Source organism: Panthera onca, chromosome A3 (genome assembly GCF_046562875.1).
Source record: "Panthera onca isolate mPanOnc1 chromosome A3, mPanOnc1 haplotype 2, whole genome shotgun sequence".
NCBI lineage: Eukaryota > Metazoa > Chordata > Mammalia > Carnivora > Felidae > Panthera > Panthera onca.
In genome coordinates, this window is record NC_138341.1 from 29,752,295 (window position 1) to 29,778,600 (window position 26,306).

The following is a 26,306-nucleotide window of genomic DNA, read 5'->3' on the forward strand; positions in this document are numbered from 1 at the left end:
TGGGACTAGACAGTTGCAAACCAGATCGAGACAGTTTGTGACGCCTTCTCTGATGAGAGCCAAAAGTAAGACTTATGAGGTGTTAGGTGAACAAGAGCCCTGTTTAGAAACCAAAGGAACAGGTGGTATGATTGAGCTCCTTTGATGGAAACTTAGAAGTCATCAAGTTCATCACCTGGAACTATGACCCACAGCCAGGCCTGGAGTAATCTCAAGTCTCCTTCAAGAAGCAGCTCTGTGCCTGCTCGGGCCCACAGACAGAAGTTTTATCTTCAGTCAGCTGGAACTGAGCGGTGGCCTCTGCTTCTTTTTGATGAGTGCGTGTTCTCCATTTTGCTGTAATGCACTCCATCGTCTTACACGAGCACCCTCCCCCTCCCCACCTCATGCTTAGAGGAGTTTGGGTTTGAAATCTCAAGCATAGAATATGGAAGGTTGCTCAGATATATGATCAGTCGTATGTGCGTATCTGAATAAAATAGAGTATCTTGGTTTGAGTGTCATAGCCAGTAGCTGCCTCTGCCAGCATCAGGCAGTAAACCGTAAAATTGACCAGTCGTGGGAGAGCCATCCCCAGAGTTGGCTTGCTTTTTGTGTAAAATTTGGGTCTAGAAAACTCAGACCTGCAGTCTTTTAGTTGAAATGAATACACAACATCTATTGAGAACCCACTGTCTGTATAGCAGTAATGCTCAGTAATGTTTCTAGAGGTATAATATCTACTTCTACTGTAATTCAGAGAATAAGTATTTCACTTACTAGGCACTTATTGAGCACCCATTGTGTTCCTGGGGCCTTCTCAAGCTGCTCTTCCTTAAGAGTGATGATCCTACCTTTTGCACTCCCTTATGAGGGTGGTTCCCTTTTCCTTATCCTGCTCTGGCACATACACGTCTTCCCCCAATGGAAAAGGGTTTTCTCCCTTCAGTATTGTAGAACCCCATGTACCCTGTCTTTGTGGGCCATCAGTTTGCTGTTGACATATGGAGAGATTTTCAGATGTTTCCTGACGTGTGGTTGTCTCTCTTTTGGCTTCTGCGGTCCACCCACTGGCCTTCCTACACAGCTCACCGCCAGGGAAATGAGACCAGAGGCAAGATATTAGCCTTTTCCTACTGAGAGATTGAAGGGAAAAAGCAACAGAAGTGTATCTATTTGGACTTTTCTTCCACTTTCACATTTGATATAAAAGTTCTACATTTTAGTCTTCTCTTTCACTAAAATTATATACCTATCACCATCTGCCAATCACTGTAATTTGGCAGGCAGTAAAGGTTATTAACCAACTATCAGGTTTTGTTGGGTTTTTTTTTTTTTTTCAGGAGTTCTGGACTATATTAAAGAGAAAAGAGAAGATTCCATAACTAAGAAATATAAAATTTAATTGGGCAGACATGAAACAACACACACACAAAAAATCACTGACAAGACACTTTTATGCATCTCTGCATTGAGAACTATAAATTCCATAGTAAATTATTTCTTTGTACTATTTTTCATTTCCACAACCACTTAAATTGTTCCTTACAGAGGTAGTGGTAATCTCCACACGCTTCCGAGGATCACATTTATATCCCCTACAGGTGAGGAAGTAATTGGTCACTGCTCTTCAAAGATCACTGCCATCCTTCTTATTTGTATTTTTTTCTGAAGAGCGTCTATAAATTTCTCTCAGCATCAAATAGGGATTTCATTATGGGGATTTCATTATGGGACGTGCGTGTGTGTGTGTGTGTGTGTGTGTGTGTGTGTGTGCGCGCGCACGCGCGTGCGCGTGCAGCCGGTGGGGCTGGGGGTGGGGTGTTTATCCTAGAGAACTCATTATGTTTTCTAGGCTGTGTTTGGGGGACTCCCCGTCTCTCTAGATCCCACCCCCCCTTGTTCTCTGTGCATTAAGCTAGTGAACCCTAACTGCCAGATCCTTCATCAACCCCGTCCCCGCCCGCTTAAGCTTCTGCACACCCTACCAAAAATACTGGTTCATCTGGAGCGGCATTATTCATAACCAGACTCTTCCCTCCTCACTTACTTCAAATCTTGTACCAAGATTTGTAGCTTCACGCAGATGGTGGATTTGGCTGATTAATGTAACCAAGTAATTCATATTGATGGGTTTATACTTTTGTCCCTTCATTTTGAATGGGTGCTCAGCATTTTGTTACAGTATTTTACCTCACTGCACAGCATGCAAGTTTGATTTGCAAGAGCGCTCCCGTTTTCTACACTTTGGAACTTGTGGTCTCACTGCCCAGTTCCTTCTATTCCCTGCTCCGATTAGTATGTTGGCTGAAAGCATATAGAAGAATTCTGAGCTATAATGAGATGATACTTTGTAACACAATATTAGTTTTCTGGAAAAAGAAATCATATATACAGCCAGCAGTAGGGACTCGGTTCAGACCTGCACTTTTGCTGCCTGTGTAAACACAGATGCACAGCCGGCCTCACACCAGTCAAGTGACTTTAGGCAGGTCACCTAATCTCTTTAAGTTTCATTCTCCTAATCAAAGAAATGGATATTAGCACTTGCTCTGTCTTCTCCACTGCACTATTATAAACTCGAATGAGAAAGTCATTGTCCTTAGGTATAAACCAGGTGCAAATACATTCAAATTAAAATGCGGTGAAAGTCTCTTTAAAAGTTTCAAACATGCAAGGTGACATATCAAATGATGTTGGCTCAGAGGAGCCCATGAACGATGCTTGTATCATAATCTAGCTTTCCCCACCTTATTAAACAGGGTTCTTCAGCCTAGGAGAACTTTCTTCAATTTGGGAATATTTTTATGTTGCCAGCTTCATTGAGACACATATCATGCAGTTTACCAAGTTACACAGTTCAGTGGTTTTTAGAATATTCACAGAGTTGTGGAATCATCACGATCAATTTTACTATACTCATTAGTCTCCCCCCCACCCCCGACCCCGCCAAACTTCCCAGCTCATTAGCAGTCACTCCCCATTTGCCCCCAGCACCCCCACACCTAGGCAACAACTAATCCAATTTTTGTCTCCATAGATGTCCCTATTATGGGCATTTCATATAAATAGAATCATATAATATATGGGGTTTTTTTTTAATGGCTTCCTTTAATTAGTGTAATTTTTTCAAGGTTCATTAATATTATACCATGTATCAAAACTTCATACATTTTATGGCCAAGAAGTATTTCATTGTATGGATATACCACATTTTGTTTTCTCATAACATCAGTTCATAGACATTTAGGTTGTTTCCAAGAAAGGGAATGGTGTTTTGTTAAAGTCCAGGTACTATTAAAACTATGGATTATTAACCCAGATAGAAGAAATAATTTAGGAGCGAACACTGAAAGAACACAAGAACATCACCTCCAAAAGACCTTAAGTAAATTGTTTTTGAGGCAGAGCAGAGCCTAATGTGGAGGCAAGATCGTTTATTTGACGCAGAGAATTCTTTAGCAAAACACACATAATGTCTTTAAAGCACATATCAGATATGTGAGTTTCGTGCTCAGATGGTTACCTTTGTTTGTTTGGAGTAGGGGTAAGTCGGTGTAGATTTTTGTTCAGGAGAATTTCAGTTCCTTGGGGCAGGAAGATAACTGACTTTGTTTAATTGTATTTTGCATTGCCTTACTGTTTTCATTGTACAAATTATATCAATTTGGTAAATTTCTATCAAATTCTAACGTTCTGTCAGAATTTTCTAGAGGCTGATTGAAGAACAAAAGGCACCACCCAGAAATGACTTTGAATATGCCTTGTTTGCTTTAACTCCTTTCAGAAACAAAGCCAGCCTGTGTCTTCAATAACGTGGAATATAATGATGGAGATATGTTTCGAATGGACAACTGTCGGTTCTGTCGATGCCAAGGGGGTGTTTCCATCTGCTTCACTGCCCAGTGTGGTGAGCTGAACTGCGAGAGGTACTATGTGCCCGAAGGAGAGTGCTGCCCAGTGTGTGAGGGTAAGAGAAAGTGCTCATTAAGGTTAATAAGCATATACATGGCTCAGACTTTTAATATCAAAATCAACACAATTCAGTCTCACCCAAAAATAGAAGAAAATTGAAGAAGTTCCCTTTTTGTGACATCATGGCCCATCTTTCAGGACTTTGATCATGTCAGGAGGAGTGCATGAGATGTCTCCCCAAGGGAAGTTATGCCCTGGGTGTAGAAAGTGGGCCACCTCTCTACACAGGTCGACATGAGATTTCCCGGAAGTGCTATCCATTCCCCCCCCCCTCCCTTGATTCCAGAAGTTCCTCAGCAAGATCTGGGGACGTCAGAGTTCACCCCCTGCTTTCCTCAGATTATTCAGCTGGAACAAGCCAGCCCTGATCATTGACCATCTCAGCCAGTCAGCTCAGAGGGGAGCTTGCCCTGTCTCCTTTCCACACCCACAGCCCTGCAGGTCGGGTCAGGACTCTACTCCTTGAAAATGTGTATTTGGTGAGAGAGGGGCTGTGTGGCATGGTGGTGACACCAGCTGAAGCCCAGCCAAGTGTCAGGTATGGCCCTGGGCAGAAGGCTCTCAGGGTCTGCTTTCTCTGTATCCCTTCATCCCTCTAAGAAGTAATAGTTTCATATTTCTCCAACAGGCTTTACTCTCCCACCTCTGCTATTTGTAAATAGTGAACATTTCAGAATAATGATTCTGAATATCCATTCACTATGGCCTGCACATTTTAAGGTTTAGGAAACTGAAGTTCAAAAAGGTAGAGTCATTTGTCTAAGTTTATGATACCCCCATACCTGATTGTGTCTCTGGTGTGAACACATCACTCTGGCCCAAGGTGACGTGGGCCTTCTTGTCTGGACTGACGGGGTCACAGACCCTCAGTCTGGAATCAGACGTTTCCATCTTGCGTCTAAAGTCCACCCTGCCTTTGGGGTGCCTGGGTGGCTCAGTCGGTTGAGTGTCTGACTTCAGTTCGGGCATGATCTCATGGTTCATGAGTTCGAGCCCCACGTTGAGCTCTGTGCTGGCAGCTCAGAGCCTGGTGCCTGCTTCAGATTCTGTGTCTCCCTCTCTCCTGCCCCTCCCCCGCTGTGCACCCTATCTCTCTCTCTCTCAAAAATAAAAAATAAACGTTAAAAAAAAAAACAACTTAAAGTCCACCCTGCCTTTATCTGTGCACAGGAAACAGAGGACAGAATGCCACGCCACATTCTGTACCTTTTTCTGTCTTCCTACGGTCCTGTTCAGTGTCTGAGCTATATTTACCACATAATATTGGAGATCTGAAAATGTTTAAAGTATACAAACTACATTCCTAACATTGAACAATTGTTTATACCAGGGAAATTCTTTCCCGTCTTAGCAATTATTTTAGCCGACATAACAGAAAGGTGGTTCACTTTTTAGAAGTGTCGTTGTGGATTAATTTTTTTAAAAAGTCACGTCAAACTTTTAACCTTCCCAAATGATTTGTTCCCTAGCTGGCCCCAGTTTGTAATAGTTTCTCAAACTACATAGCAGTTGGTAGTGTAAAAACACAGATAGGAACCTCTGTGTAATAATCATAATGAGAGGTCTGGGCGCAGATCCGGTTATGTCTCACTTCCTGGAATTCAGATCCAGGCTCAGAGTAGAAATGAAGTATGCAGTGTAATATTTTTTATGAAGAAATTTATAAAGTCTTATCTAGCTCAGGTCTCTTGGCTGCTTCCCTTTCTGGCAGGCTGACTTTCTAAAGCTGTGACTGCATGATTTTAACTTTTGGCGTTCTGACTTTCTTATAACGTCCTGTTACCTCTTTAGACTAAAGAGGACCAAACTCATGAGTGCCTGGTCTTTCCTCCCCACTCAGCAGCCCTTACTTTTTGAAGCCAGGTTTTACGTGTTTCTGAAAAAGAAGATTGAGTGGTTTATCTGGTTGCTCTCATTATGATAGTAGTTGGGGATTTTGTTGTGTGCAGTGTTTATGTCCTGGTCAGTAACCTCAGAAAACATTTTTTAGTTTTTAACAGTAGCCTTGGCTACTTTTGTTCCCCATCCTCGGCTGCTGCTTGGCCACCCAGCTCACGGGGAGAAAAATAGCCTAAGTTCATAGCCTTTCCTCCAGGGCACAAACAGCCACCCACTGTATGTCTAAACCAGCCTCATCTCAAACAAGGCCACAGCAAATTCCTGCTGTCCTCCTCACTGTTGTCCACGTGGACCTCCAGGCACCCCGAGATAGACTTCAGTCCATCCTAGAAGTCACGGCATCACTCTGAGTTGGACAGGGGCATTATTTCCCCCACTCTACAGGTGATGAAATTGAAGTATGATTAAAAGCTGACAACTCAGAAGACCTTGTCAGAGCCTAAAATGGACCTATGTTTTGCAGTCACCAACCCCCAGCTCTGCCCACCGAGTTTTGGAACTTTATGTAGTGGTAACACCTGCACGTTGGTTTTTACACCACAGATCCCCTGCCCTGTCTGCAGTGTCAGGATGGGTGGACATGAACTCAGTAGGACAGCTGCTTTTGCATGTCCCCCCTGGAGACCCCTTATGCAGCCCGAGCTTCTGCCGATCACAGCTGGAAAAGAACTGCTGATGACTAGCACCTGGGAAAAATGTCTCCAGGTGCAGGCAGGGATAAGATTTAGAATGCCCTCCATCTCACTCTGAGCTCACATTTTGATTTAGATCCAGTGTATCCTTTTAATAATCCTGCCGGCTGCTACGCCAGCGGTCAGATCCGCGCTCACGGAGACCGGTGGCGGGAAGACGACTGCACGTTCTGCCAGTGCATCAATGGGGAGCCCCACTGCGTGGCGACAGCCTGCGGGCAGAGCTGCATGAACCCCGTCAAAGTGCCCGGCGAGTGTTGCCCTGTGTGCGAAGGTAAGCCTTGTTGATTCTGCTGAGTCCCTGGCGGATGCCTCCAGTTGGGTCAGCTTCTGCCAGTATGTTCTTGTTTGTTTTTTATTTCCTCGGGCGTAATGTCTACTTCATGCTGTTACCAGTTGCAGATGAATTTTTTTTTCCCCCCTACGGGCCCAAACTAATCATTTGGGGGCAAGTGTTGCAAACTTGCAATGAGAATGGCCTGGTCTCTCTTTTTTTACTGCTGCAAATATGCTTATCTCAATTCTTTACAATATAAGAATATATACATTTCAGTTCAGTTCACTTCAAGCCTAATTAGCCATCCAAAGGTCAACGCAATAAAACAGAATGGGAGATAAGACCCGTGACTCAAGCATAGTGTGTTTGAGTTATGATGCTTCCATGAGCCCAGGAGTCCTGATGGCTAGAAGGAAAGCCTGGAACCATCAAAGGCAACTTGCATTCCTCACTGCCTTCCTTCTGAGCATCCATTCTGCTTCTAGTATCCTGAGGCTTTGACTTTGGTCTTGGCTGCCTGCATTCACTCTTCCTGTTTAATGGAGAGGAGCCCGAGGCATTCTGGGACGGTCTTTCCCCAAACCCTATTCCAGTCCATTTCCCCTGTCCTGGGAAGGTTCTCTGCACCCTTAAGGTAGCTTTAATCCTCTGTCTGTGTCTGTTAGTACAGACAAGAGAGCAAATATTTATACTGACAGATCCAATAGAGAGAATCCATCATTAAGAAGCACATTTGCATAGTAAAATGAACTAAAGTGGATCATGTTGAAGATGGATCCTTCTAGAATTTTTTAAAACAGCTATTAAGGAACTGACAGGTCTTTTCAGAAATTCAGTTAAGTTGACTAAGTCCTGTATCAAGAAGTCTTTTGCTTCTACCCAGATTGTAAGAAACTCAGACTTCAGAGTTTGCCTGACCAGCTTTATTAACCTCTGAGGGCTTAGAATTATAAAGAACTTAAAAATCATACAAACATTTAAGGGGAGGACTCTGGGTCTATTGACATCACCAGTTCCCTCGCCATTATTCTGCTCAGAATGCAGCTGCCACACTCCAAAAGTTTATAGCTTCCAGATGACCAGTTTTGTGGAAATCACCCACCCCTCACACATACACTCCTCCCATCCCCTGAAGGCAGTGTTTCAGCACCGGAAAAAGGAGTGGACGGAAATACGTGTGATGGTATATGGTTTGGCTTTGTGAGAAAAGGCACCTGGCTGAAACAGAGGTGGGAAGATCTTTCCCTGAGAATTTGGGACAGTCCACTGTTGACTTGAAATCCTTAAGTACATATATGTACGTTGTAACATTGAGAGAAATTTAAAGCCTAAATATATTAACAAATACTAATCCTTTAACTTCGTGAGTCCTGAATTATAAATTGAAAATAAGACTAAAAAGCTTCTTAAACAAACAACAACAAAAAAAATAGGGTCTTTCGTCTAAAAGGAAATGAAGGGAAGACAGACCCTTTTGCATTCATTAGCATACCTACCATAGTGACAGAGAAGGGAAACTGTTAGTGACTGGGAATATCTGTGTGTGTGTGAAAAGGACTGATTTATTTGTACAGCATGTAGATGTTTGGAGAGGGAATGAATGTTAGAGTTTGTTCTCACATCTCTGTGGAGGTGTGATCTAACCTTCCACTGTTTGAGAAAAGAGTGATAGTTTTGATCAGCTGTTAATTCCAAAAAATTTACTAAGAACTTCTGATTGTCCAAATGCGGCACTGGACACAAAGATAAATGAGAGACAACTCCTCGTTAAGGTCAAAGAAAATATTTTAGACTGTTTTATACAAAACCAGGAGAAAAGGCATGCCCGTATTTAGGTACTGTGCGGTAAGTACCTGATGTCGTCTAATGCACACGCAACACTGTGCTGAAGGCCACATCATCCTGTTTTAAAGCTGCAGAAATTAAGGTTGAGTGAGATTTCGGTAATTCCCTCCAAGGTCAGTTGCCGTTATGTAGCAGTGATGGGATACACAGCAGTCCTGTCAGATTCGGCTACGTTCCATCATTTTTCCCACGCCCCCAGATGTCGTCTGTTTACTCACACCCCTATTGCCACTTTTCTTATTCGTCTCTCTTCATCTCTGCCTCTTGGCCCGATGTCAGGGGGAGTGGGGTGACAGAGGAGGAGGTCATTTGTGGTTTGAAATCTACTCCGGGTGTTTCTGGACCTACCCACCTACCCCCCTCCTACCCCACCCTGTCCCGCCTGCCCCCCTCCCCTGCCCTGGTTTGAGGAGCTCGGGCAGGGGTGGGGGGCAGGAGAAGGATGCCTTTGACAGTTACAACAGATTTCCTTCCCAAGTCTCATGTCCAGACAGTCTCCTTCCCAGAACTCAGCACCTTGATTTCAAGTTCTAAGCTTTGCTGCCCTCAATTCCTTGGTTTCTCCTTGCAGCACTTTTCTCTCTGCATCCAGCCTTCACCATGCTCCATTTTCTAGTCCTCAGAGAACTTGATTGGTTATGTTGAGTTTCTTGTTTTTAACTTAAGTAGTGAGTTTCATATAAGATTATGCTTGCTGTCCAGTAACTTTCCTTTTAAGGTGTAGTAGGAAGACAGACAGATTCTTTTTGTTATGGGATCAAAAAAGAGCATGCAACTTTAAGACTGAGTACCAGAAGGTTACATATTAATAATAATAAACTTATAAAACAATATAAGGCAAATGAAACTTATTGCTTAGTTTATAGGACCTGAGAAAGTCTCCGGAACTATTTGAAAACAATTTTTTTCAGCAGCATATTTAAACAGAATTTCAAGTGATCTCAGAATAGCGAAAAGATTAGATGAAATAAGAAAAAGGGAAGGTGTTAATGTGTAATAATCAGCCACGATTGCTTGGAGAAACCAGGAACACTGGTATTTATGCAGTTTGTACACAGTAAATTCCTCTGTGCACAATTGCATAACAAATGTTGGCCCTCACCCTATTAGCTACAGTCCCAGGGTACTCAGAGCCTGAAATTAGATGAAAGAGCCCACACAGAGATTGTGGTTTGAGATTCTTTCTAAATAGATTACTAGACTACCACATATGGTATTAGGTATTAGGACCTACAGCTGGGACAAACATTGTTGTGACTAGAGATCTGTACGTTCCAAGTGACAATGTCATGCGCTTGGTTACTCCTGGAGGACAGGGGAACTAGGGCCCTTCAAGACTAGGCTGTTACTTGATAGCTAACTCAATTCACAAGTACCTAAGTGCTTTTTAAATTGGCACTTAAGTACTCTCGTGATTGAGTCTTACCAAGTTATTGTCAACACCCAATTCAGGTATACAGATAAGCCATCCCATTGTGTGAGTCTGTAACTGACTGTATTCTCAGGTTTTGCTCTACTGGCTTTTCTCCCCCTTTCCTCTTATTCTTCAATCACATGATTTTAGTTTTCTCGCCCTTGTTAAAGAGCTAGGATAGAAGAGAATGGAATAGCGTACGACGTTTGCAATGCAATTTAAGCGTACAGATGGAAGATGTGTCCTTATCTCCTTAAACACTGAAAACAGAAAAGGTGGCAGAGTGAGGGCTTCCTCGGCATCTGGCACCGTTTGTGTCCTCTCATTTATAGCCCTTAATGACAGTGGCTAACATTTCTTGCACACCGACAAAGACAGCCTGTTTTAAGGGCATCAGCTCCTTTGATTCTCACAACTTCCCTCTGCTAGCCCCATCCTAATCATCACAGAACCCATAGTTAGAGGTCATGTGACTCGCCCAAGGTCGTAGAGCTCGAAACTGGCCGGCCAGTGTGTTCCCAGAGCCCTGGCTCTGGACCACTCAGGAGTGCTGCCTCTGAGACAGCACACGGCGCTCCAGGTCCACGAGTAGCCTGAAAGAGGCTACTCCCCAACGAGCCGGGAATTTATCATATTTTGTAAATCCAAAAGACAGCACCTGACACGTAAGTAGGTGCTCAGAAATTGTTAATGAATAAATGATGAGCGAGTGAGGCAGGGAGGGAGCAAGAGCCTGGAGTAGGAAGTCAAGCAAACTCCTCTTACAGACCTCCTCCTGAGCTAAGGAAGGAGGAAGACTGTGGGCAGACCCTGGTAGAGATTTCTGTAACCAGAGCCTCACATGCTGACCCTGAGCAGATGAAGAAAGAGCAATGTTAGAATGCTTATATTTGAGGGGCACCTGGGGGGCTCCGACTCTTGGCTCCAGCACAGGTGGTGATCTCATGGTTCATGAGATCAAGCCCTGAATCCGGCTCTGCGCTGAGCACAGAGCCCGCTTGGGATTTTGTCTCCCTCTCGCTCTCTGCCCCTCCCCCACATGCTCTCTACCTGTCTCTCAAAATAAATAAACTTAAAAAAAAAAAAGAATGCCTATGTTTGAAAATACACTTTGAGAGTAGGAAGCAAGAGTGTTAGATGGAGTGTGTTTGGCACACGATGGGCCCAGATGTCTACAGGCGAGCTGGACCCATTAGCTTCAAGTTGACCATGCGTCCTCCTGATGAGCACGGAGCTCTCGACTCCCTCCCAGGGCAGCCACAGGGCTCTTTCATCACTGGTTTGTAAACTGTGGTTTATTCCCTCTTCAGTTTAGCCCCTGTGTCCAGAGTCCCACAAGGCTAATGCTCACTGGCAAGTTGAATGTACTGCTTTTAAGACCTGCCTTGTTATTTCACTACGTTTTTTTTTAACATCGCAATTCAATATTGAAAGTACTTCAACTTTTTCCCAGTAATATCAGATATAAGTGGTGCCTATGCTGATTCTTAATGTCAGAGGGACCCTAAGGACACAGTACCATTTTCTGTTTAAAAAAAAAAAAATCTGTTTTATATTTAAAGGTAAGATAGGTGTTGAGGAGGGAAATATTGGCTACAAGGTATATATGACATGCACTTGATGACCCAATAAGAAAAATGCAAGAAAAGTGAACAGGTATGAATGAGGCCAGCCTGACTGCCCCACCTGATGCAAGAGATAAGAATTTCATTGTTACTTCGAAGTCTTGATGTGGGGCCCAGTCCGCTGTCTCATCTTGGGCTATTGCTGGACCCCACCCAGGTGGCCTCTGTGACCTGAGTGTCCTTCAGGCCCCATGTACACAGTCTCCTGCTGGGAGGATTTGTTGGCTTTGATGACCTGGGGGATTTCAGAGCCAACACCCAGAGTATCACTTATCAAAAATCAGGAACAGCATAGGTAATATTTCATAAGGTAATATTCAACATTATGGCTTAGGTTGCCAGTAAATACATTTCATCCTTGTGGTTGGGCAAATGGCTAGTTTCTTTCTACTGTTTCTGTTTCTCTGAAACAAGAGCAAATCTGTTTCCTCTCTCAGGATATCAAAGAGTTATTTCTAGCTTATCAAAGCTAGATAATGGGTACATAAGGGTCTGTCCTGTTACTCTGTCTACTTCAAGACTAACAGAAAAAAATCTTTTCCATAATAAAAACTTAAAATGAGTGCTGTTTGCAGAGTTATTATGTGAAACTGAGCTGAGTTTCAGCCAGGCCTAATAATTCTGCTTACCTGGAGTAAGCCAGCTCTTCTAGTGGAAGAATAAGAGATTCCTTTGCATTGATTCTTCCTAATTCTCTGAACTTGGGATAACATGTGATTGAGCCAAACAGTCAACTATCTTTCTCCCTGGTACCTGTCTTTCTTAGATCTCTTATTTGGGTAATCCTGATCCTACTTGAGACAGTGTTGAAGAGCATTAGGCTTCTCTTGACCTGTGTGGATGGAGTAAGCCACTGCAACGTCAGCTCACCCACCAGAATGCCTGCTGTGTTCCTCTCTAAAGGGCTGGAGGTCAGTGAGCTAGCAGACATAACGGCCTCCTCGTCAATCCTAATTGTATAGGAGCACTATATTCTTTCCCATAAATGCTGATGGTGTCTTTTGAATCAAGCCACCCTTCAAATGAAATTTCTACTGGGCTGCCAGAAAAGTCTGTACCAGGCACGTATCTGGGTGGGAATTCCTTAAAACGAGAAAAAATGTTTCCAGCCCTGCCCATAATACTTCCTCACTGAATAGTATCTCAGATGATTAAGCTACTGCTTCTGTGGCATGGAATCAAACATAGTTTGGCTGACCCAAGAGGCAGCGAAGTCAAAGATGCCACAGGGTCACATGATATTAACATTCTGATACATCAAACAAGGATCAAAACTCAGTTTATGGGTGGTATTGCTTCAGTGCCATATACGATGCTATTATTAGTAGGCCAAGAATAATAAGATACTCATAATATCTCAAAGACCGTTAGGCATGCTCTTCCATCCTTTAACTCTTAAGTGTCCTGGAAACTAGTTCCATAAATGGAAATTAAAACATAGCACAGTCTGGGTTGTTGGGGTTTTTTTTGTGGTTTTTTTTGTGGTTTTTTTTTTTATCAACCAAATAAGGTCGTATGTTGGGTAACAGACGCAGGGAACATGACTGTGTGTTGACCTAGGTAGGTATTTAACCTAAAGCATCAGAAATTTTTCCTGGATGAATTTCATAGTGTTGTGATTTTTTCTCTGGTAATTTAAAATAGCTTTAGGTATTTCAAATAACATTAGAATGTTATTGTTTGGAGCTGATTGTGAAATGCGTGATTAGAAAAACCTCTGCCTCTGATTTTACAGCTTTTTCAGCAGTCGTAGCTATGAAGCGTTTTCCTGTTGAAGCTCCCTGCCAGGGGCTGTTCTTCACGTCTTCTGCTCTCCGCTTCCCATACCTAAAAGGGCATTATTGCTGGGTGTCTCATCCTTTTCCTGCGTAGATAATAATTGAATCTAATAGTTCAGACTTGGGCCTGCTAATTTTCATCTAATCAACAGAGGCAGGAAAACATAGTCTGGAATGCTAACTATGTGAATGAAAAATATTTAGTCATTCTTGAAATGATAGGAATGTTTTTCCAACAAGCTTAAATAAACACAATCTCTACTGAGACTGTGTTAAACTTTTTTTGGATAAGAGACAACTCTTAGGCAACCAAACAGAAGTTAATGAAGGTTATTAAGAAACATGCCCTTCAGAAAAGGCTCATGGACTTTAAAAAGAAAGATCCCATTTTCTTTATGGTACACAGCCATTGACCCTGATGTAGCAGAATTGGTTTTCTTTTAGCTTTTTATCACTTGATAGAATTCACCATGTTAAGTAATAATCACATTGTCTAGCTTTTTGGAGATTTTCTGCTGCACTTAACTGTTTACCTCCTTTCTAGGGAATGGATTGGTCTCAACACGCCTGGTTTGTTTGTTTGTTTTTTAACGTTTATTCATTTTTGAGAGACAGAGACAGAGCGTGAGTGGGGGAGAGGCAAAGGGAGGGGGAACACAGAATCCGAAGCAGGCTCCGGGCTCCGAGTTGTCAACGCAGAGCCCGATGTGGGGCTCGAACCTACAAACAGTGAGATCATGACCTGAGCTGAAGTTGGACGCTTAACTGCGCCACCCAGGCGCCCCCTCGACACACCTGTTTTAAAGCACCTGACAGCACTTTTCATGTGAAAGCTTGTTTGTTAAGACCAATACAAGGTCCAAGGATAGAGTAGCGAGCTTCTTTTTCAATGTAGCAAAATGTACACATCCAAGTGAAGTATTTTTCCTTTCAGAATAGTTCTGTGGGAAAACTGTACAGTTCCTGCAGAAATATAGTCGCTCAGAATATTTTTGGTACTCCTCTGTTGAAACTGGCATTGGGGCTTGCAGCACAGGCTTTTGAACGTCTTTAGCTTCACAGACCCCTGACTTCAAAGGTTTATCAGACTCTAGGAAATAGTCAGAGTCATTCACGTCTAAGTCTGGTGAGAAAAAGTGGATGATCTACCTGGGTAAAATCATTCAGAGGAAGCAAAAAGTGACAATAAAATAAAGGCACTTTGTCTTCTATGACATAGTAATTTGCTCTGAAAGCAACTCCGAAGAGGTTTCAAATAGAATTTTAACATGAATAGCATTTCAGCACAAGCATATAGCCTCTGAAAGTGAGGGCTTTTAGCAATAACACTTATTTGTAAGTATAACTCCTGGTGTGTTTATTAAAAAAAAAAAATCAATTCACTTACTACATAGTATTTTTATGACTTCTAGGGGCTAGAAGCATTTATTTAAATGGTCGTATATTACATTTTTCTGAAGTTACAGGTGCTCCATTCAAACATATTTTCAAATAAATTAGACTAAAATAGTTTCCCTATAGAAATAACTCTTTTAAAAGAGGTAGTGATTCCTACACGATTTAATATGCTAACTCTCTAACTCCACTTGTGATTGGGCCATTTTAAACTGTGTCACTGTATGGTCTCAAGTTTATCTTACAAGAACAAAACGATTTCACATTGTTTAATACATGAGGGTTAGCTGTAGAGATCGTGAGTTACCAGGTGAATTAATTGTTCTAGAGGCCCTATTTAGAAGTATTCGCTGTGCTGTGTCTGTCAGATTGTTGAAGATAAAATGTCACTCAAGTGTATAAAATGCTGCAATATTATTGTAAAAAGAAAAAAAAAAAAAAAAACAACCCTGCAGGAGTGAAAATGTCTACTAAAAAATTAAAGAATGTCCTCTGGCCATTTGTGGATCTTCCAGGAGAGGTGGCTGCTGAGAGGGCAGGGGTCCAGACCACACCCACATGTTCTCATTTCACCCCCCAGGTACTCCCCATATCCGTCAGCGTGCAGACTGGGAAATCTGTTACCAGGGGACCCAGCACTGCCACATTTCGGTTCAGGGGTCCTACCGTCAGTTGGATCTAAATTCCATTGGCGATAAGCCATAGTGAACGTGGAGTACTTTTTTGAAATTTGGCAGAAACGGGGGATGGTGATGCCTTGTCATGTCACACAGTTTGTTTTTTTTAATTTGAGTTGAATTATTAGCAGTTAGACCAAATTTTTACCTACCGTTTCTAGCTGCAGAATGAATACCTATTTACACATAAAATTTACACAATACAATTTTAGCTTCACGCCTGAGAGCCTAGCTGGATTCATCATGTCTTTTTGAAACGGAAGCAAGTTCATGCACGTGCAGACCACTGGAGATCCCAGCACTTAGCTGGTCACCAGTCGAAAATAAGAGTCAGTACAAAGCTCCAGCTCTTATTTTGCATCACCGCTGTGAAACACAACCAAGAATCCCCACGAAACTTCTCACACCAACAAGTACTTGGTTCCTGGGTATGACTTTTCGCCTTGGCTGCTAGGGCACACTGAGAGCCGAGTCTGTGAGCCACGTGACTCTTCAACCAGGCAGGACCTCGCAGCATGCTCTCTGGGTGCTGACCTCATCCCTGGCTGCAGGAAATTCTTTTCTACGTAAAATTTACCTTGGCCCTCCATTCCTCACTTTAAAAACGTATACATGCTTGATATAACTTGAGGCCACTTTGGATCTGCTTTGGGATCGGCTAGGTGTATTGAATGCGCGTTTAGGTATGCGGTGCCTGCCATTTGCCTGCGCCTCTGTCTTGCACTGTGGCCCTGGAGCCATTGGTTTGGAGCCATCAGTGGGAAGACAAGAGATGGTGTTCTTTTTCATCTCAGTTGGAAAGCTCTTGCCCTGCATGTCAGTTCCCTTTCTAAACCAATTCAGGGAGTCTCTCTTCCATTAAAAATTTTACCGAAAAACATGCTTAGAGATAATAAACAGTTTGGGGCGGCTCTAGGCCTTGCAGATTGAGAAGGATCAGCAAGTTCAGATCTTTTTAAGATCATGACTCTTTCATGCTTTCTGGGAACCAAGTTTTAGAAAGATTCCATGGAGATTTAGGCCAGATTAATTCAGTAGGGCTGCTCTACAGTCCTGTAAGAGAGACAGTGAGCATGTTACTATTTGAGTGAAACGCCCCCAGTGTCATTGTTAAGAAAGTACTGGTTGAACTGTCTCTTACTGTTGACATATGTCTTAGATCACACTGAGATTGATCAAACGAAGATTTGCTCATCAAAGGCAGCTTTTAGAGATGGGTCTTCTGTATCCTCTTGCAACTTAAAAATGGCAAAACCACTGGCAAAACTATGCAGATACTCCGTATTGTAGTGTAATGAATTTGCCCTCCTCCCCAAGGATCCAGCAAGGCCCCCGTCATGAGAGAGGAAGAACGGGGTCAGCCAGGCGCACAGAACCATTGTCTCAACTCACACTGGGTAAGCTGATTATGAAGAGATTTCTGTTCTCTTCGAGACACCATGGACACAGTGAAAATGCGGAACAATGATATCAGACTGCTACTCAGCAAACGTGAAAGGCGCCAGTGGCCAGTCACTAACACGCTCCAAAGCTTACCAGACCATATGAAAGGATGTCATGGACCGACCCACATCCCAGATGCTTTTCATGTTATCGCTGGAGATAGAAAATGATGCTTAAGTTACAATGGTCAGGGTTCAGAATGCCAAACCAGTTGTCGCACCATTTATCAGCCAAACATTTAAGGCCTGCAAAAGGGCACATAATGCATTTACTCAGCCATCATCTGAGACCAGTTCTAGCTCCAAGCAGGCAGGATAGTCATTAACAACAGTAATTATAGCAACAAGTAATAACCGTGTATCCCTTAGAGTTTGTTGTCCCCTCTTTGTTATCTTATTTGAGCCTCGCAGTGATATCGTGAGGTCAGAATAATTAATGGATATTCCCATTTTATAGAAGCCCAGAGAGGTTCAGCATCACATGTAAGGTAATAAGAGCATAGGGACTCATGCTAAATCTCCTGACTCCAAGTCCATGTCCTTGGCATTGCTTCTCCTTAGACCCCATCGTGAGAAGGGAGAGGGTGAGGAAAGTAAGATAGTGAATATGAAAGGACTCGACCGTGATGGCTCAGACTCAGAAGCCATTCTTGCTCCTGGCTCTGTTCTCAGTGCTGAGACCCAATGACTATGATTCTGACCTGTTGTGGCCTGGCCTTTGACCCTGTTTCTTTTCCTGAGCCTCTGTCTGGTTCAGGAATTTTGACATTGCTCTATGACCTCCAGGAAAGCCTGTTGCCGCTGCCCAGGGATATGCACCCTCCCCCGACCCCAGAGGGCATGCGAGCCACTCCCCAGCTGTCTCTGTACCCAGGCCTGCCCAGCCTCGTTCCTGTCCGGGCACTGGGCCCTGACCAGTGGCACTGACGTCCCCACGGAGTAAAATAAATAGACTCTTCAGCCCCCTCCAGGTGCCAGGCACTGGGATGACATCATCAGTGCCCTTGTGCGTTCAGCTTTGGACTTGTCTCTTTTCTCCCTCTGACTCTTGCTGAGCCCTTCGTCCCCTGCTAGTTGTGTTGCTGAATTGAGTGCGTGCCCAGCTCTTTTCAGGACTATTTTAGTAGCACTTCATTCATTTGGCACCATCAGTGAATTGAGGTAGTCACAGACGTGAATTCTCCAGCAAAGCGAAATTTGGGGTGTCAGATTTTATGTTAAGAATTTTGAAGGCAGACCTTCAATGCTTTGTATACCTGTGTGCCTTCTCAAGCCAAAGGTACAGGTCATAATTTAACCTATTTTAGGCAATGGAGTATCATCACTGGGTTTCTCAGACTGCTTGGGTTTGGGGATTTTCACTCTGGTTTCACTATTATTAGAGTGTCTGGTTCACAGCAGCATTCTGGTCTAGCTTGCTCCTTGAGAGAAGCTCATTTATTGAGTACCTGTGTAAGGGACCAGCACAGCCACGAGGATCCTAAGGAACTTACTGTCCAGTCCTCCAAAAGGTAGGAGGAAATTAGAGATTCAGCTTGTTAAGGACAATCTTGAGTGGGAGCCCTTCTTCCTCAAAAAATGTGCTCTGACTTTCAGTGCCCAGATGTCTTTTTTTCTTTTTATTCATTCATTTAGCACGACTGTAGGCCAAGTTCTGTGCTTGGTGCTAAGGTTATAAGCCATGAATAAACCGTTGCTCCTAATGCAGGGACCTTTCCTCTTTGGTCCTTGGCCATTTCCCAGAGGGTTGGGTTAAGATACCAAAATTCTGACCGCCTGACACACCCAAGTTCAATATAGCTCTTAAAATGTGTGTATACACACACATATACAAGTGTATTTACAAATGTCACATGTTATTTCTGGTTAAAGATTACCAAGATACGTTCTCTAGGAAAATGAACAATAAAAGTAATATAATAATAAAATATAAGACTAGTATAAAAGATCCAAATTATTCTTGGAATCCAATCATTTTACAAGCTCTCTCTAGTTGAATTCCTGGAAAAAGATAGCTCGCTCTGTTTAAATTTTTTTTTTTGATTTGTCTTTTGTGGTCTTTTAATAATAACCTCAGAATCATACTACTGTCTTTTCCTATTAAACATGAGATTGATAAAGGAAGAAAAATATCTCCAACAGCTCCTGGCTCTGTTCTCAGTGCTGAGACACTGAGAAAAAGCATACAAAGTTAATAAATAGGTCTAAAGTAAATATATGGTCCCTTCTCTATCTGACCTTAAAATAATATGAATCTTGGGAACATTTTCACACCATTCATTTTAAAATAAAGAAACTGCTTTGTGATAAGTACTTTAGAAATTACAAGGATGTAGGTGTTGTTATGAGAAATATATACAAAAGAAAAAAGGATCACTAAGTATGTAGTGGCTGAAAGAATTTGAAAACTCCAGTTGTAGATTTTTTTCCATGACTTAATGAGATTTTCCTAAATACACATTCATACCCCATGGAAATCCCCACCTTCCAGATGAGGGAATTTTTGTATCCTCAGTCTTTTTCTTCTTCTTGTCTACATTAATAGTTTCCCCTGCAGCTTCATTTGGGAAAATTTCATCTTTACTGTACTTCTCTTCCCAGGCAGTAATTATGTTGACAATTTGGTGATTTATTGGACTGGTATTCTGACTGTGGTCACCTTTGAAAAGCGACTGTGGTTAACAGAATGACATATGAAGACACAGCAAAACAGATAAGCTATCTCCTTTGGTTCTGTCTTGTCCAACTTTATCTCCAGTTTTATGGCCCTGGCCAGGCCAACAGCAACTGGTAGGCTATAGGAGACCTGACATATTTAGCCTTAGAAAGTGAGCGAAGCTTTGGAATTTTCCCACATTCATTAGATATTCACATGGCTTAACCAAGTCCAGCCCCAAATAAGTAAATAATTAAATTAATTTGAAAAAAATCTTAAGGAAGAGAATACCTGAAGTAGATCTGCAAAGATAACTTAATTGTTCATCTTTGCCTCACAACCGAATAAGCAGGCTTGTGAATTCATAGACAAGAGCCATGTAACATTATGTAAGCCATTATTAAAGTCCAAAAGGAAAGGTAAATAAGAGACAGGAGTAAACCTCATTTGTTTTGTTACTTCTACTTGAAAATTTTAGCTTACAAAAGAAATGTTAGAATGAATCTACCTTAAAAAAAAAAAAAACCTACTTTTTCTAGAAATTTGCCCGTATTGACATTTTTCCAGAAAGACTTCTCTTAGCATGTGCGCACACCCACATATATGCATTCATGTGTTCGCAGCAATCAAGGGTGCTGGCAGACAGCTGCTGCCTGCAGCCAGGCGCCCCCAGACCTGCCTCGCACCCGGACCGCAGCAGGGCAGGGCAGGACTCCTAGAGAAGATTGAAATCTGCAGCTAGAGCTAATGACCCCGTGTCCAAGGCGGTGCTTCCGACAGACCCAGAAGGGATGGCTCTGCTTGTCTTCCACAAGTGTCCTTCTCCGGTCACCCGCCCAGACTCAAGAGCTACTAATTGGCTGTCAGCCTTCCCAGGGTTGCTAATCAGAAAGAGTGCTTCACACCTTTCTCAATGGAGATAATTAGTATTATTTGCGGGAGATAAACAGCTCGTAGTAATCAAGGTAATGAGAAGAGCCTTGTATGCATTATTTCAAAACCAGAAGTTCAGTGGAGTAATACAGATTAGACACCAAGTTAAAAGCATCTATTAACATTTTCATTTAACCTATAGCTGCTCGAAACAGAACAAACTAGCGATTATATAAATTATTTCAGGAGCAAATTCACATGATTATTACACGTTTTAAAATAATGGAAGGCCAAAATATATTCTTTTGTTGTTGTTGTCCCGAATATGTTAAACTATCTGACAGGACGAAAGGACTGATATTAAAACTTTATATCAACATCTTACAAGGTTACATTGGTTTCATCTTCTTCCTTTTCTTTGTGGAGAATTTTCTGTAAAATAAAATAACAAAAAGCAAAAAAGTAGAGAGTTTAGATTTGCTTAACACATTTGTATCTCCTGAATAATCAAATATAATTATTTTACAGTCTAGTACTGTGGCCTTGGAGTTAAAATAATGATTTTATTTTAACTTTGTACTCTTGATCGAATTAACTATGACCACAGTGCCTTACCACGTCCACTGAGTAGATAAAATTGCTCCTAAGAAATACTTGAACATCGATGTAAAATATTGGTGGTGTTCTTCAGAAACCTAGTTTGTGAGGCTCTCGGAATCTCAAAAATACGAATGTTTTCCTGGAAATATTTTTACTAGTAAAGGACTTTGTTGGGCTTCCTGAGATACGAAAAATAGCTATTCCTAAATTTTAAATAAATGTAAAATTAAAAAGCAGTATGTGTTTATGTTACTGCATATTATAGGTTTCCTTCCAGCATTTTGTTCTCTAAGACTTAGGATAAGAATTGGTGACCGAACATCTGGACTCCTGACACAACCCCAAGGGTTCTTGTAAAAATAGCTCTTCTGGACAGTGTGAGGTACTCTGAAAATCATTGAGGAAAACAGGCTGAGGAGAGCAGCGACCCCCACTCAGATGCGGGGTCGGAAACAGCAAGCAAACTGGATGTAGATGTAACAAACACCCATTTTTGTTCTTTATTGCTTCTAGGCTCAGAAAATATTTCTAGAATTCTTCTCCACAAAGAAGCTGTTCCAGGGTTCCCTTTAGAAATAGTTGTAGCCAAAGACAATGAATTCCTGCTGTTTCAAGCCTTCTTCCTTTGGAGGACATTAAGGTATTTCTTTAATTCCTCAGCTGATTCAATACAAGATGAGATGGAATTTCAGGCTGATCCTGTAAGCAGTACTTCACTGAACTTCCCTTTGCCAGATACCCACGTTTGTGCAAGTGTTTTCTCATTCTCCTCAGTGAGGAGACCCAAGACCATTGCTCTCCTGTGAAAGGGGCCCACTAACACATCTCTGCCCAACGGGTTTGAAGGGGGACAGTTTTCTTTGCTCCACGTAACAGGCATCATTTACCATGATGCATCAGTGTCTCCAAAAGTCTTAGCAAGACTGTTCAACAGATAATCCCCAAACCTGCCGAGGGTACAGCATCTCCATCATCCTTCTAGAAAGGCACGTACGTTCTGGACTACCACTTCAATACCGTATCCCATGTCATATAAGAGCATAGACACGCAGGATTTACATGAGAATCTTCTGGTCTTTGGGCCAAGACTCATCAGGATATCCTCCATATTGAGAACACTGTTGCACAGAGAAACTGGGAGATAATAGCAGTTCCTGATACACATAGTTAAAGATGCTCTAACAAGCCGCATGCACATTTCCCAAACTTCACTAACACCTCCTCGAGCTTCTTGATGTATATGGATTAGAAACAATCATGCTATGATACCACAGTTCTAGATTCTTTAAAAGTCCCTCTTCCCACACCAAGAACTTCCTTGGATAGGAACTTTGCAAACAATCTTGCCCTGTAAGGACTGTAAATGTAACGTTGATTTTAAACGCTCTAATTCAGGATGGTATCCCATGGGTCTCACTTTGGGTTCGTTATTTGGAATAAGAAATTGAATTGCAGTAGTCTTTCTTTCTCAAAACACTGCTCTGGTGTTAGTAATAGGACCACTTCAGAGATTACATGTGAGCGTATTGGACTGACTGAGAGAAAACTCTCAGATCCGTTTATGGTGATAGCAGACTTTTTGCTAGTTAACTTGTAGTTGCATATTCCTGTTGTGACATTGTTCTTACAGAACTCTAGTATAGAGAGGGCCCACAGGGTAGGACACTAGGCACTAAAATGTTGAGAGAATGATGGAAGGTAATAGAACGGTAATGCATGACTTCAGATGAAATGTTAGACAGCTAGTTGTCTACGCATGTGTCTCTTACAGATCACCATTTCCTCCAGTGACCTAGGACACCAGCAGTAAGTACCCCCCAGAATCGTGCATCGCCACCCTCAAAAGGCTTTTAAAATTTGTTCCAGTTTGTACTTGAACAGGAAAACACTGCTTACTTGTTAAATGTCCTGAAACGAGATGACAAATGTTAAAATGCTTTCTAAAAACAGTTAGATTTCTGTCTGTATTGAATATATCACAGTGAGTGTTGTTGTATTCAGCCTAGCCTATTGAGTGGAAATTGAATAGCTCTCAAGTAAATTGACAATTTTCATGAGTAAATGGTTTTGTTGAGTTTTTCTGTGTTTTAATATTAAATATTGAGGGAGACATAATTTGAAATGTATATACTTCCCAATTTCTTCCACCTAATGCATCATAAATGAAGGGGAAATACAATGTTAAAGGCAGAAAATTTTTTGCTTCTTGCATTCTACCATATTATCTGAGTCCTGGAAGACATCCAGTAAGACTTGTTTTATCTAAAATATTTACAATGCAGCATTTCAGGACCAGCACCTACTAAACAGCCCTTCTATGCATTTTCTTTTAACTTATTAAACTGAGCAAAAGCTATTATCCTGAATGTTGTAGGGAAACATGTAGGGAAAATGTTGTATTTCCTCTCCTGGAGAAATTTGTGCTTGATGTACATCCATGACTACACACACACACACACACACACACACACACACACACCCAACCCCTAGCTGATGAAGCTATTTGGATAAGGTGTGGGACTGTTCAGGTCAGTGTTGCTGTTCTGATCCCCAACAACTCTGTTACTTTTTCCTTTTCCTTTCTAGCCACAGATCACAATTCTGATCTCATCCATTAATCATGATAAGTATCAAAAAGAGCATGTACCTCACTATTAATTCTCTTAATAAATCCCTAAAATTCACTGAAAGTAAAATTCCATGATGCATTTCCAGCCTCAGTGTAATCTTCCCAAATATATGCTTTTCCATAATACGTTCTCTAAAGCAACAAAAGTTTTTCACAAACTTAAGTGTCAGTAAAGAATACAAGCTTTTTTTGGCCCGTGTAGACACGCTCAAAACGTTTCGTACCCATCAGCCATTCCCTAAAGCATTGGACAGAGAGTTCAGAATCCAGCCCTGATTTTTGCTCTCATCACCCTAGAACATAGACCTAACCCCTTTTTCTGGGGGATAATCGACAGCATGGTTACTTAAAGGTGATACAGGTCCTCTGTTCTGTCTTAGGTTTGTGGTCAGGATGAGGTTGACAAAACATTGGCTGTCTTGTGGCTGAAGGCTGAAATGGAATCCTTATTTGGAGTGACTAATAACAGTAGTGATTAAAAAAAAACTCTATAGTTTTGAAAACCAGAGATGTTTACAGTAAATTTTAAAAGAATGTAAGAAGGCAGCACAGCTGTAATTAATTCACTGTATCTTAAAACTTGCCTCAACTTAGAACTACTTTTTGATGTTTACAGTTACCTGTGAGAAAGGATACTTTAGTGATGGAAGGAAACCAGAAGTTTTACGGCAGTGGAAAGTTTCTATACAAATTTCAGGGAGATGTGCTTCAAACCATGTTGCAGTAAAAATAGAGAATGTGCTATACCCTCTTCATACGTATTTGTACTGGGAGAATGCCGATCAAAGCATCCCTTGCGTAAGTCAGAGTTGCCCGCTACCTGTGAAGCGCTGAATCATCGGCCTCTTTTAGCAGATGGATAAAAATTTAGAACTCTTGATCTTAGCAGTGGCAGCTAAAACCCTTATTTTAGTCTCTCTTCCATGGTAACTGGAGATGAAACTTGAGAAGACAGTGTGAACTAATGGATAGAGTGTTGGACAGGAGGTCAGGAACCTCTGTTCTATTCCCAGCCTGCTACTGGGTTGCTATGTAAACTTAGATAAGCCAGTCACCCTCTCTGCACCTCATATTTTCCATTTGTGGAAACATAGGTACAGACATTCCGTACTTAGCTCTTCACAAAGATTGTGAGAACCCGCTTACTCTGAAGAAGTTCATAGTATCTTTTGATTAAAAAGAGGATACAGAACTATGTCTGTGGCCCTGTTCCCTTTGTCAGCACCCTTCCCAAAATCTTACGTTATATAAATTGCCCCTTATCCGCACTGCAAAACAAGAACCGTTACAGTGGGCCTTGTATTGCACAGAAGCCAAGATTGTGACCTTGGAGCCAGAATGCCTGGGTTTGAGTCTTGGGCCCATCACTTACTCTGTCATCTGGGACATGTGAGCATCCTAGATTTCCACACCCATAAAGTGGGGAAAACAATAGCGCTCCTCTCCCTGGAGTGGGATGAGGCTTGAAGGCGTTTATGAAGAACATTCATTGCAAACATTGTATAGACCCGTTATGCACTTTACATAAGTGTATAATTACTTTTATGACCCAGGACAGTTCTTCATTATTAACATGGCAGGGAAGGTAAAGCTTCACCCTTGGCCTTGGTTCCTTCTGTGCACCTCTTCCCAGAAGGGCTGCTCGCTCTTCCTGCTGACTGCTTGTGTCTAACTCTGTCACTCCCATAAGCCCTGGGCCCTGAGGATAAGTTCTCAGTCCCTGTTATCCATCATATCATCTGTAATAGTTGAAGAAGTGTCACATAAATGATAGGAAATCCAGATTTCAGAAGTGTTGCAAAATGAAGAGCTGATGGACCGTTGGAAACTATGTCCTGATTTTTTATAGATCGCTCAGAGAACATCAGGAAGAAATAAAAGAAAAGTTGACAATTTACATGGAATTGATTTAACATCTCCCCTCTGCTTTCTGTAGTGGTGACCACGGGGGAAGTATTATGTAAGGGTACCAAAAAATACATAAATTGTTCAAATGTAAAAAAAAAAGTTTGGGAATTTTCAAAAATCTAAATAAAAATCTTTCTGTTGCAGGGCTTACGAACATTATGAAAGTGTGAAAGCTTAGGGTTTGATGAAAATTATTGATTTTTCTTTTTGCAACTGCAGTAGTGTGTGGTTTCAAAGGTTGAATAACATCTAAGAGGTAATCATATGTTTCATTGATTTTTTTTCTATTATTATTATTATTATTATTATTATTATTATTATTAGAACCAACCTACATCACAATTGATCCACCTGCATGTGGGGAGTTACCAAACTGCACGCTGACGGAGAAGGACTGTGTTTACGGTTTCAAACTTGATTACAATGGTTGTCGAACCTGTCAGTGTAAAAACAGTAAGTAGACGGCCGAAGACGGCACTTTTTACTTTTTCTGAGCCTCGTGTGATATTGTCAAAGCATATTAGGTGATTGAATATCTCTTTCATTCCTGTTGAGTCATTCCCTTAGCAACCTGAAAGAAGAAAAGAAAAATTTGTACTTCAACAGATGCACAGTCATTTGGGGAAAAAGAGGTTCTCCTTT

The 26,306-nt window shown here is 41.8% G+C and overlaps 1 protein-coding gene across 3 annotated transcripts in view; it reads left to right on the plus strand.

Moving 5' to 3' along the window:
- The window catches only part of CRIM1 (cysteine rich transmembrane BMP regulator 1), a 189,419-nt gene that overhangs the window by 112,555 nt on the left and 50,558 nt on the right, over positions 1–26,306 (plus strand). For all 3 annotated transcript variants that reach the window (XM_060652408.3, XM_060652438.3, XM_060652428.3), the window contains exons 6-8: positions 3,767–3,949; positions 6,622–6,819; positions 25,989–26,117. In XM_060652408.3, the coding sequence (XP_060508391.2) occupies positions 3,767–3,949; positions 6,622–6,819; positions 25,989–26,117 (510 nt within the window). The remainder of the gene's footprint in view (positions 1–3,766; positions 3,950–6,621; positions 6,820–25,988; positions 26,118–26,306) is intronic.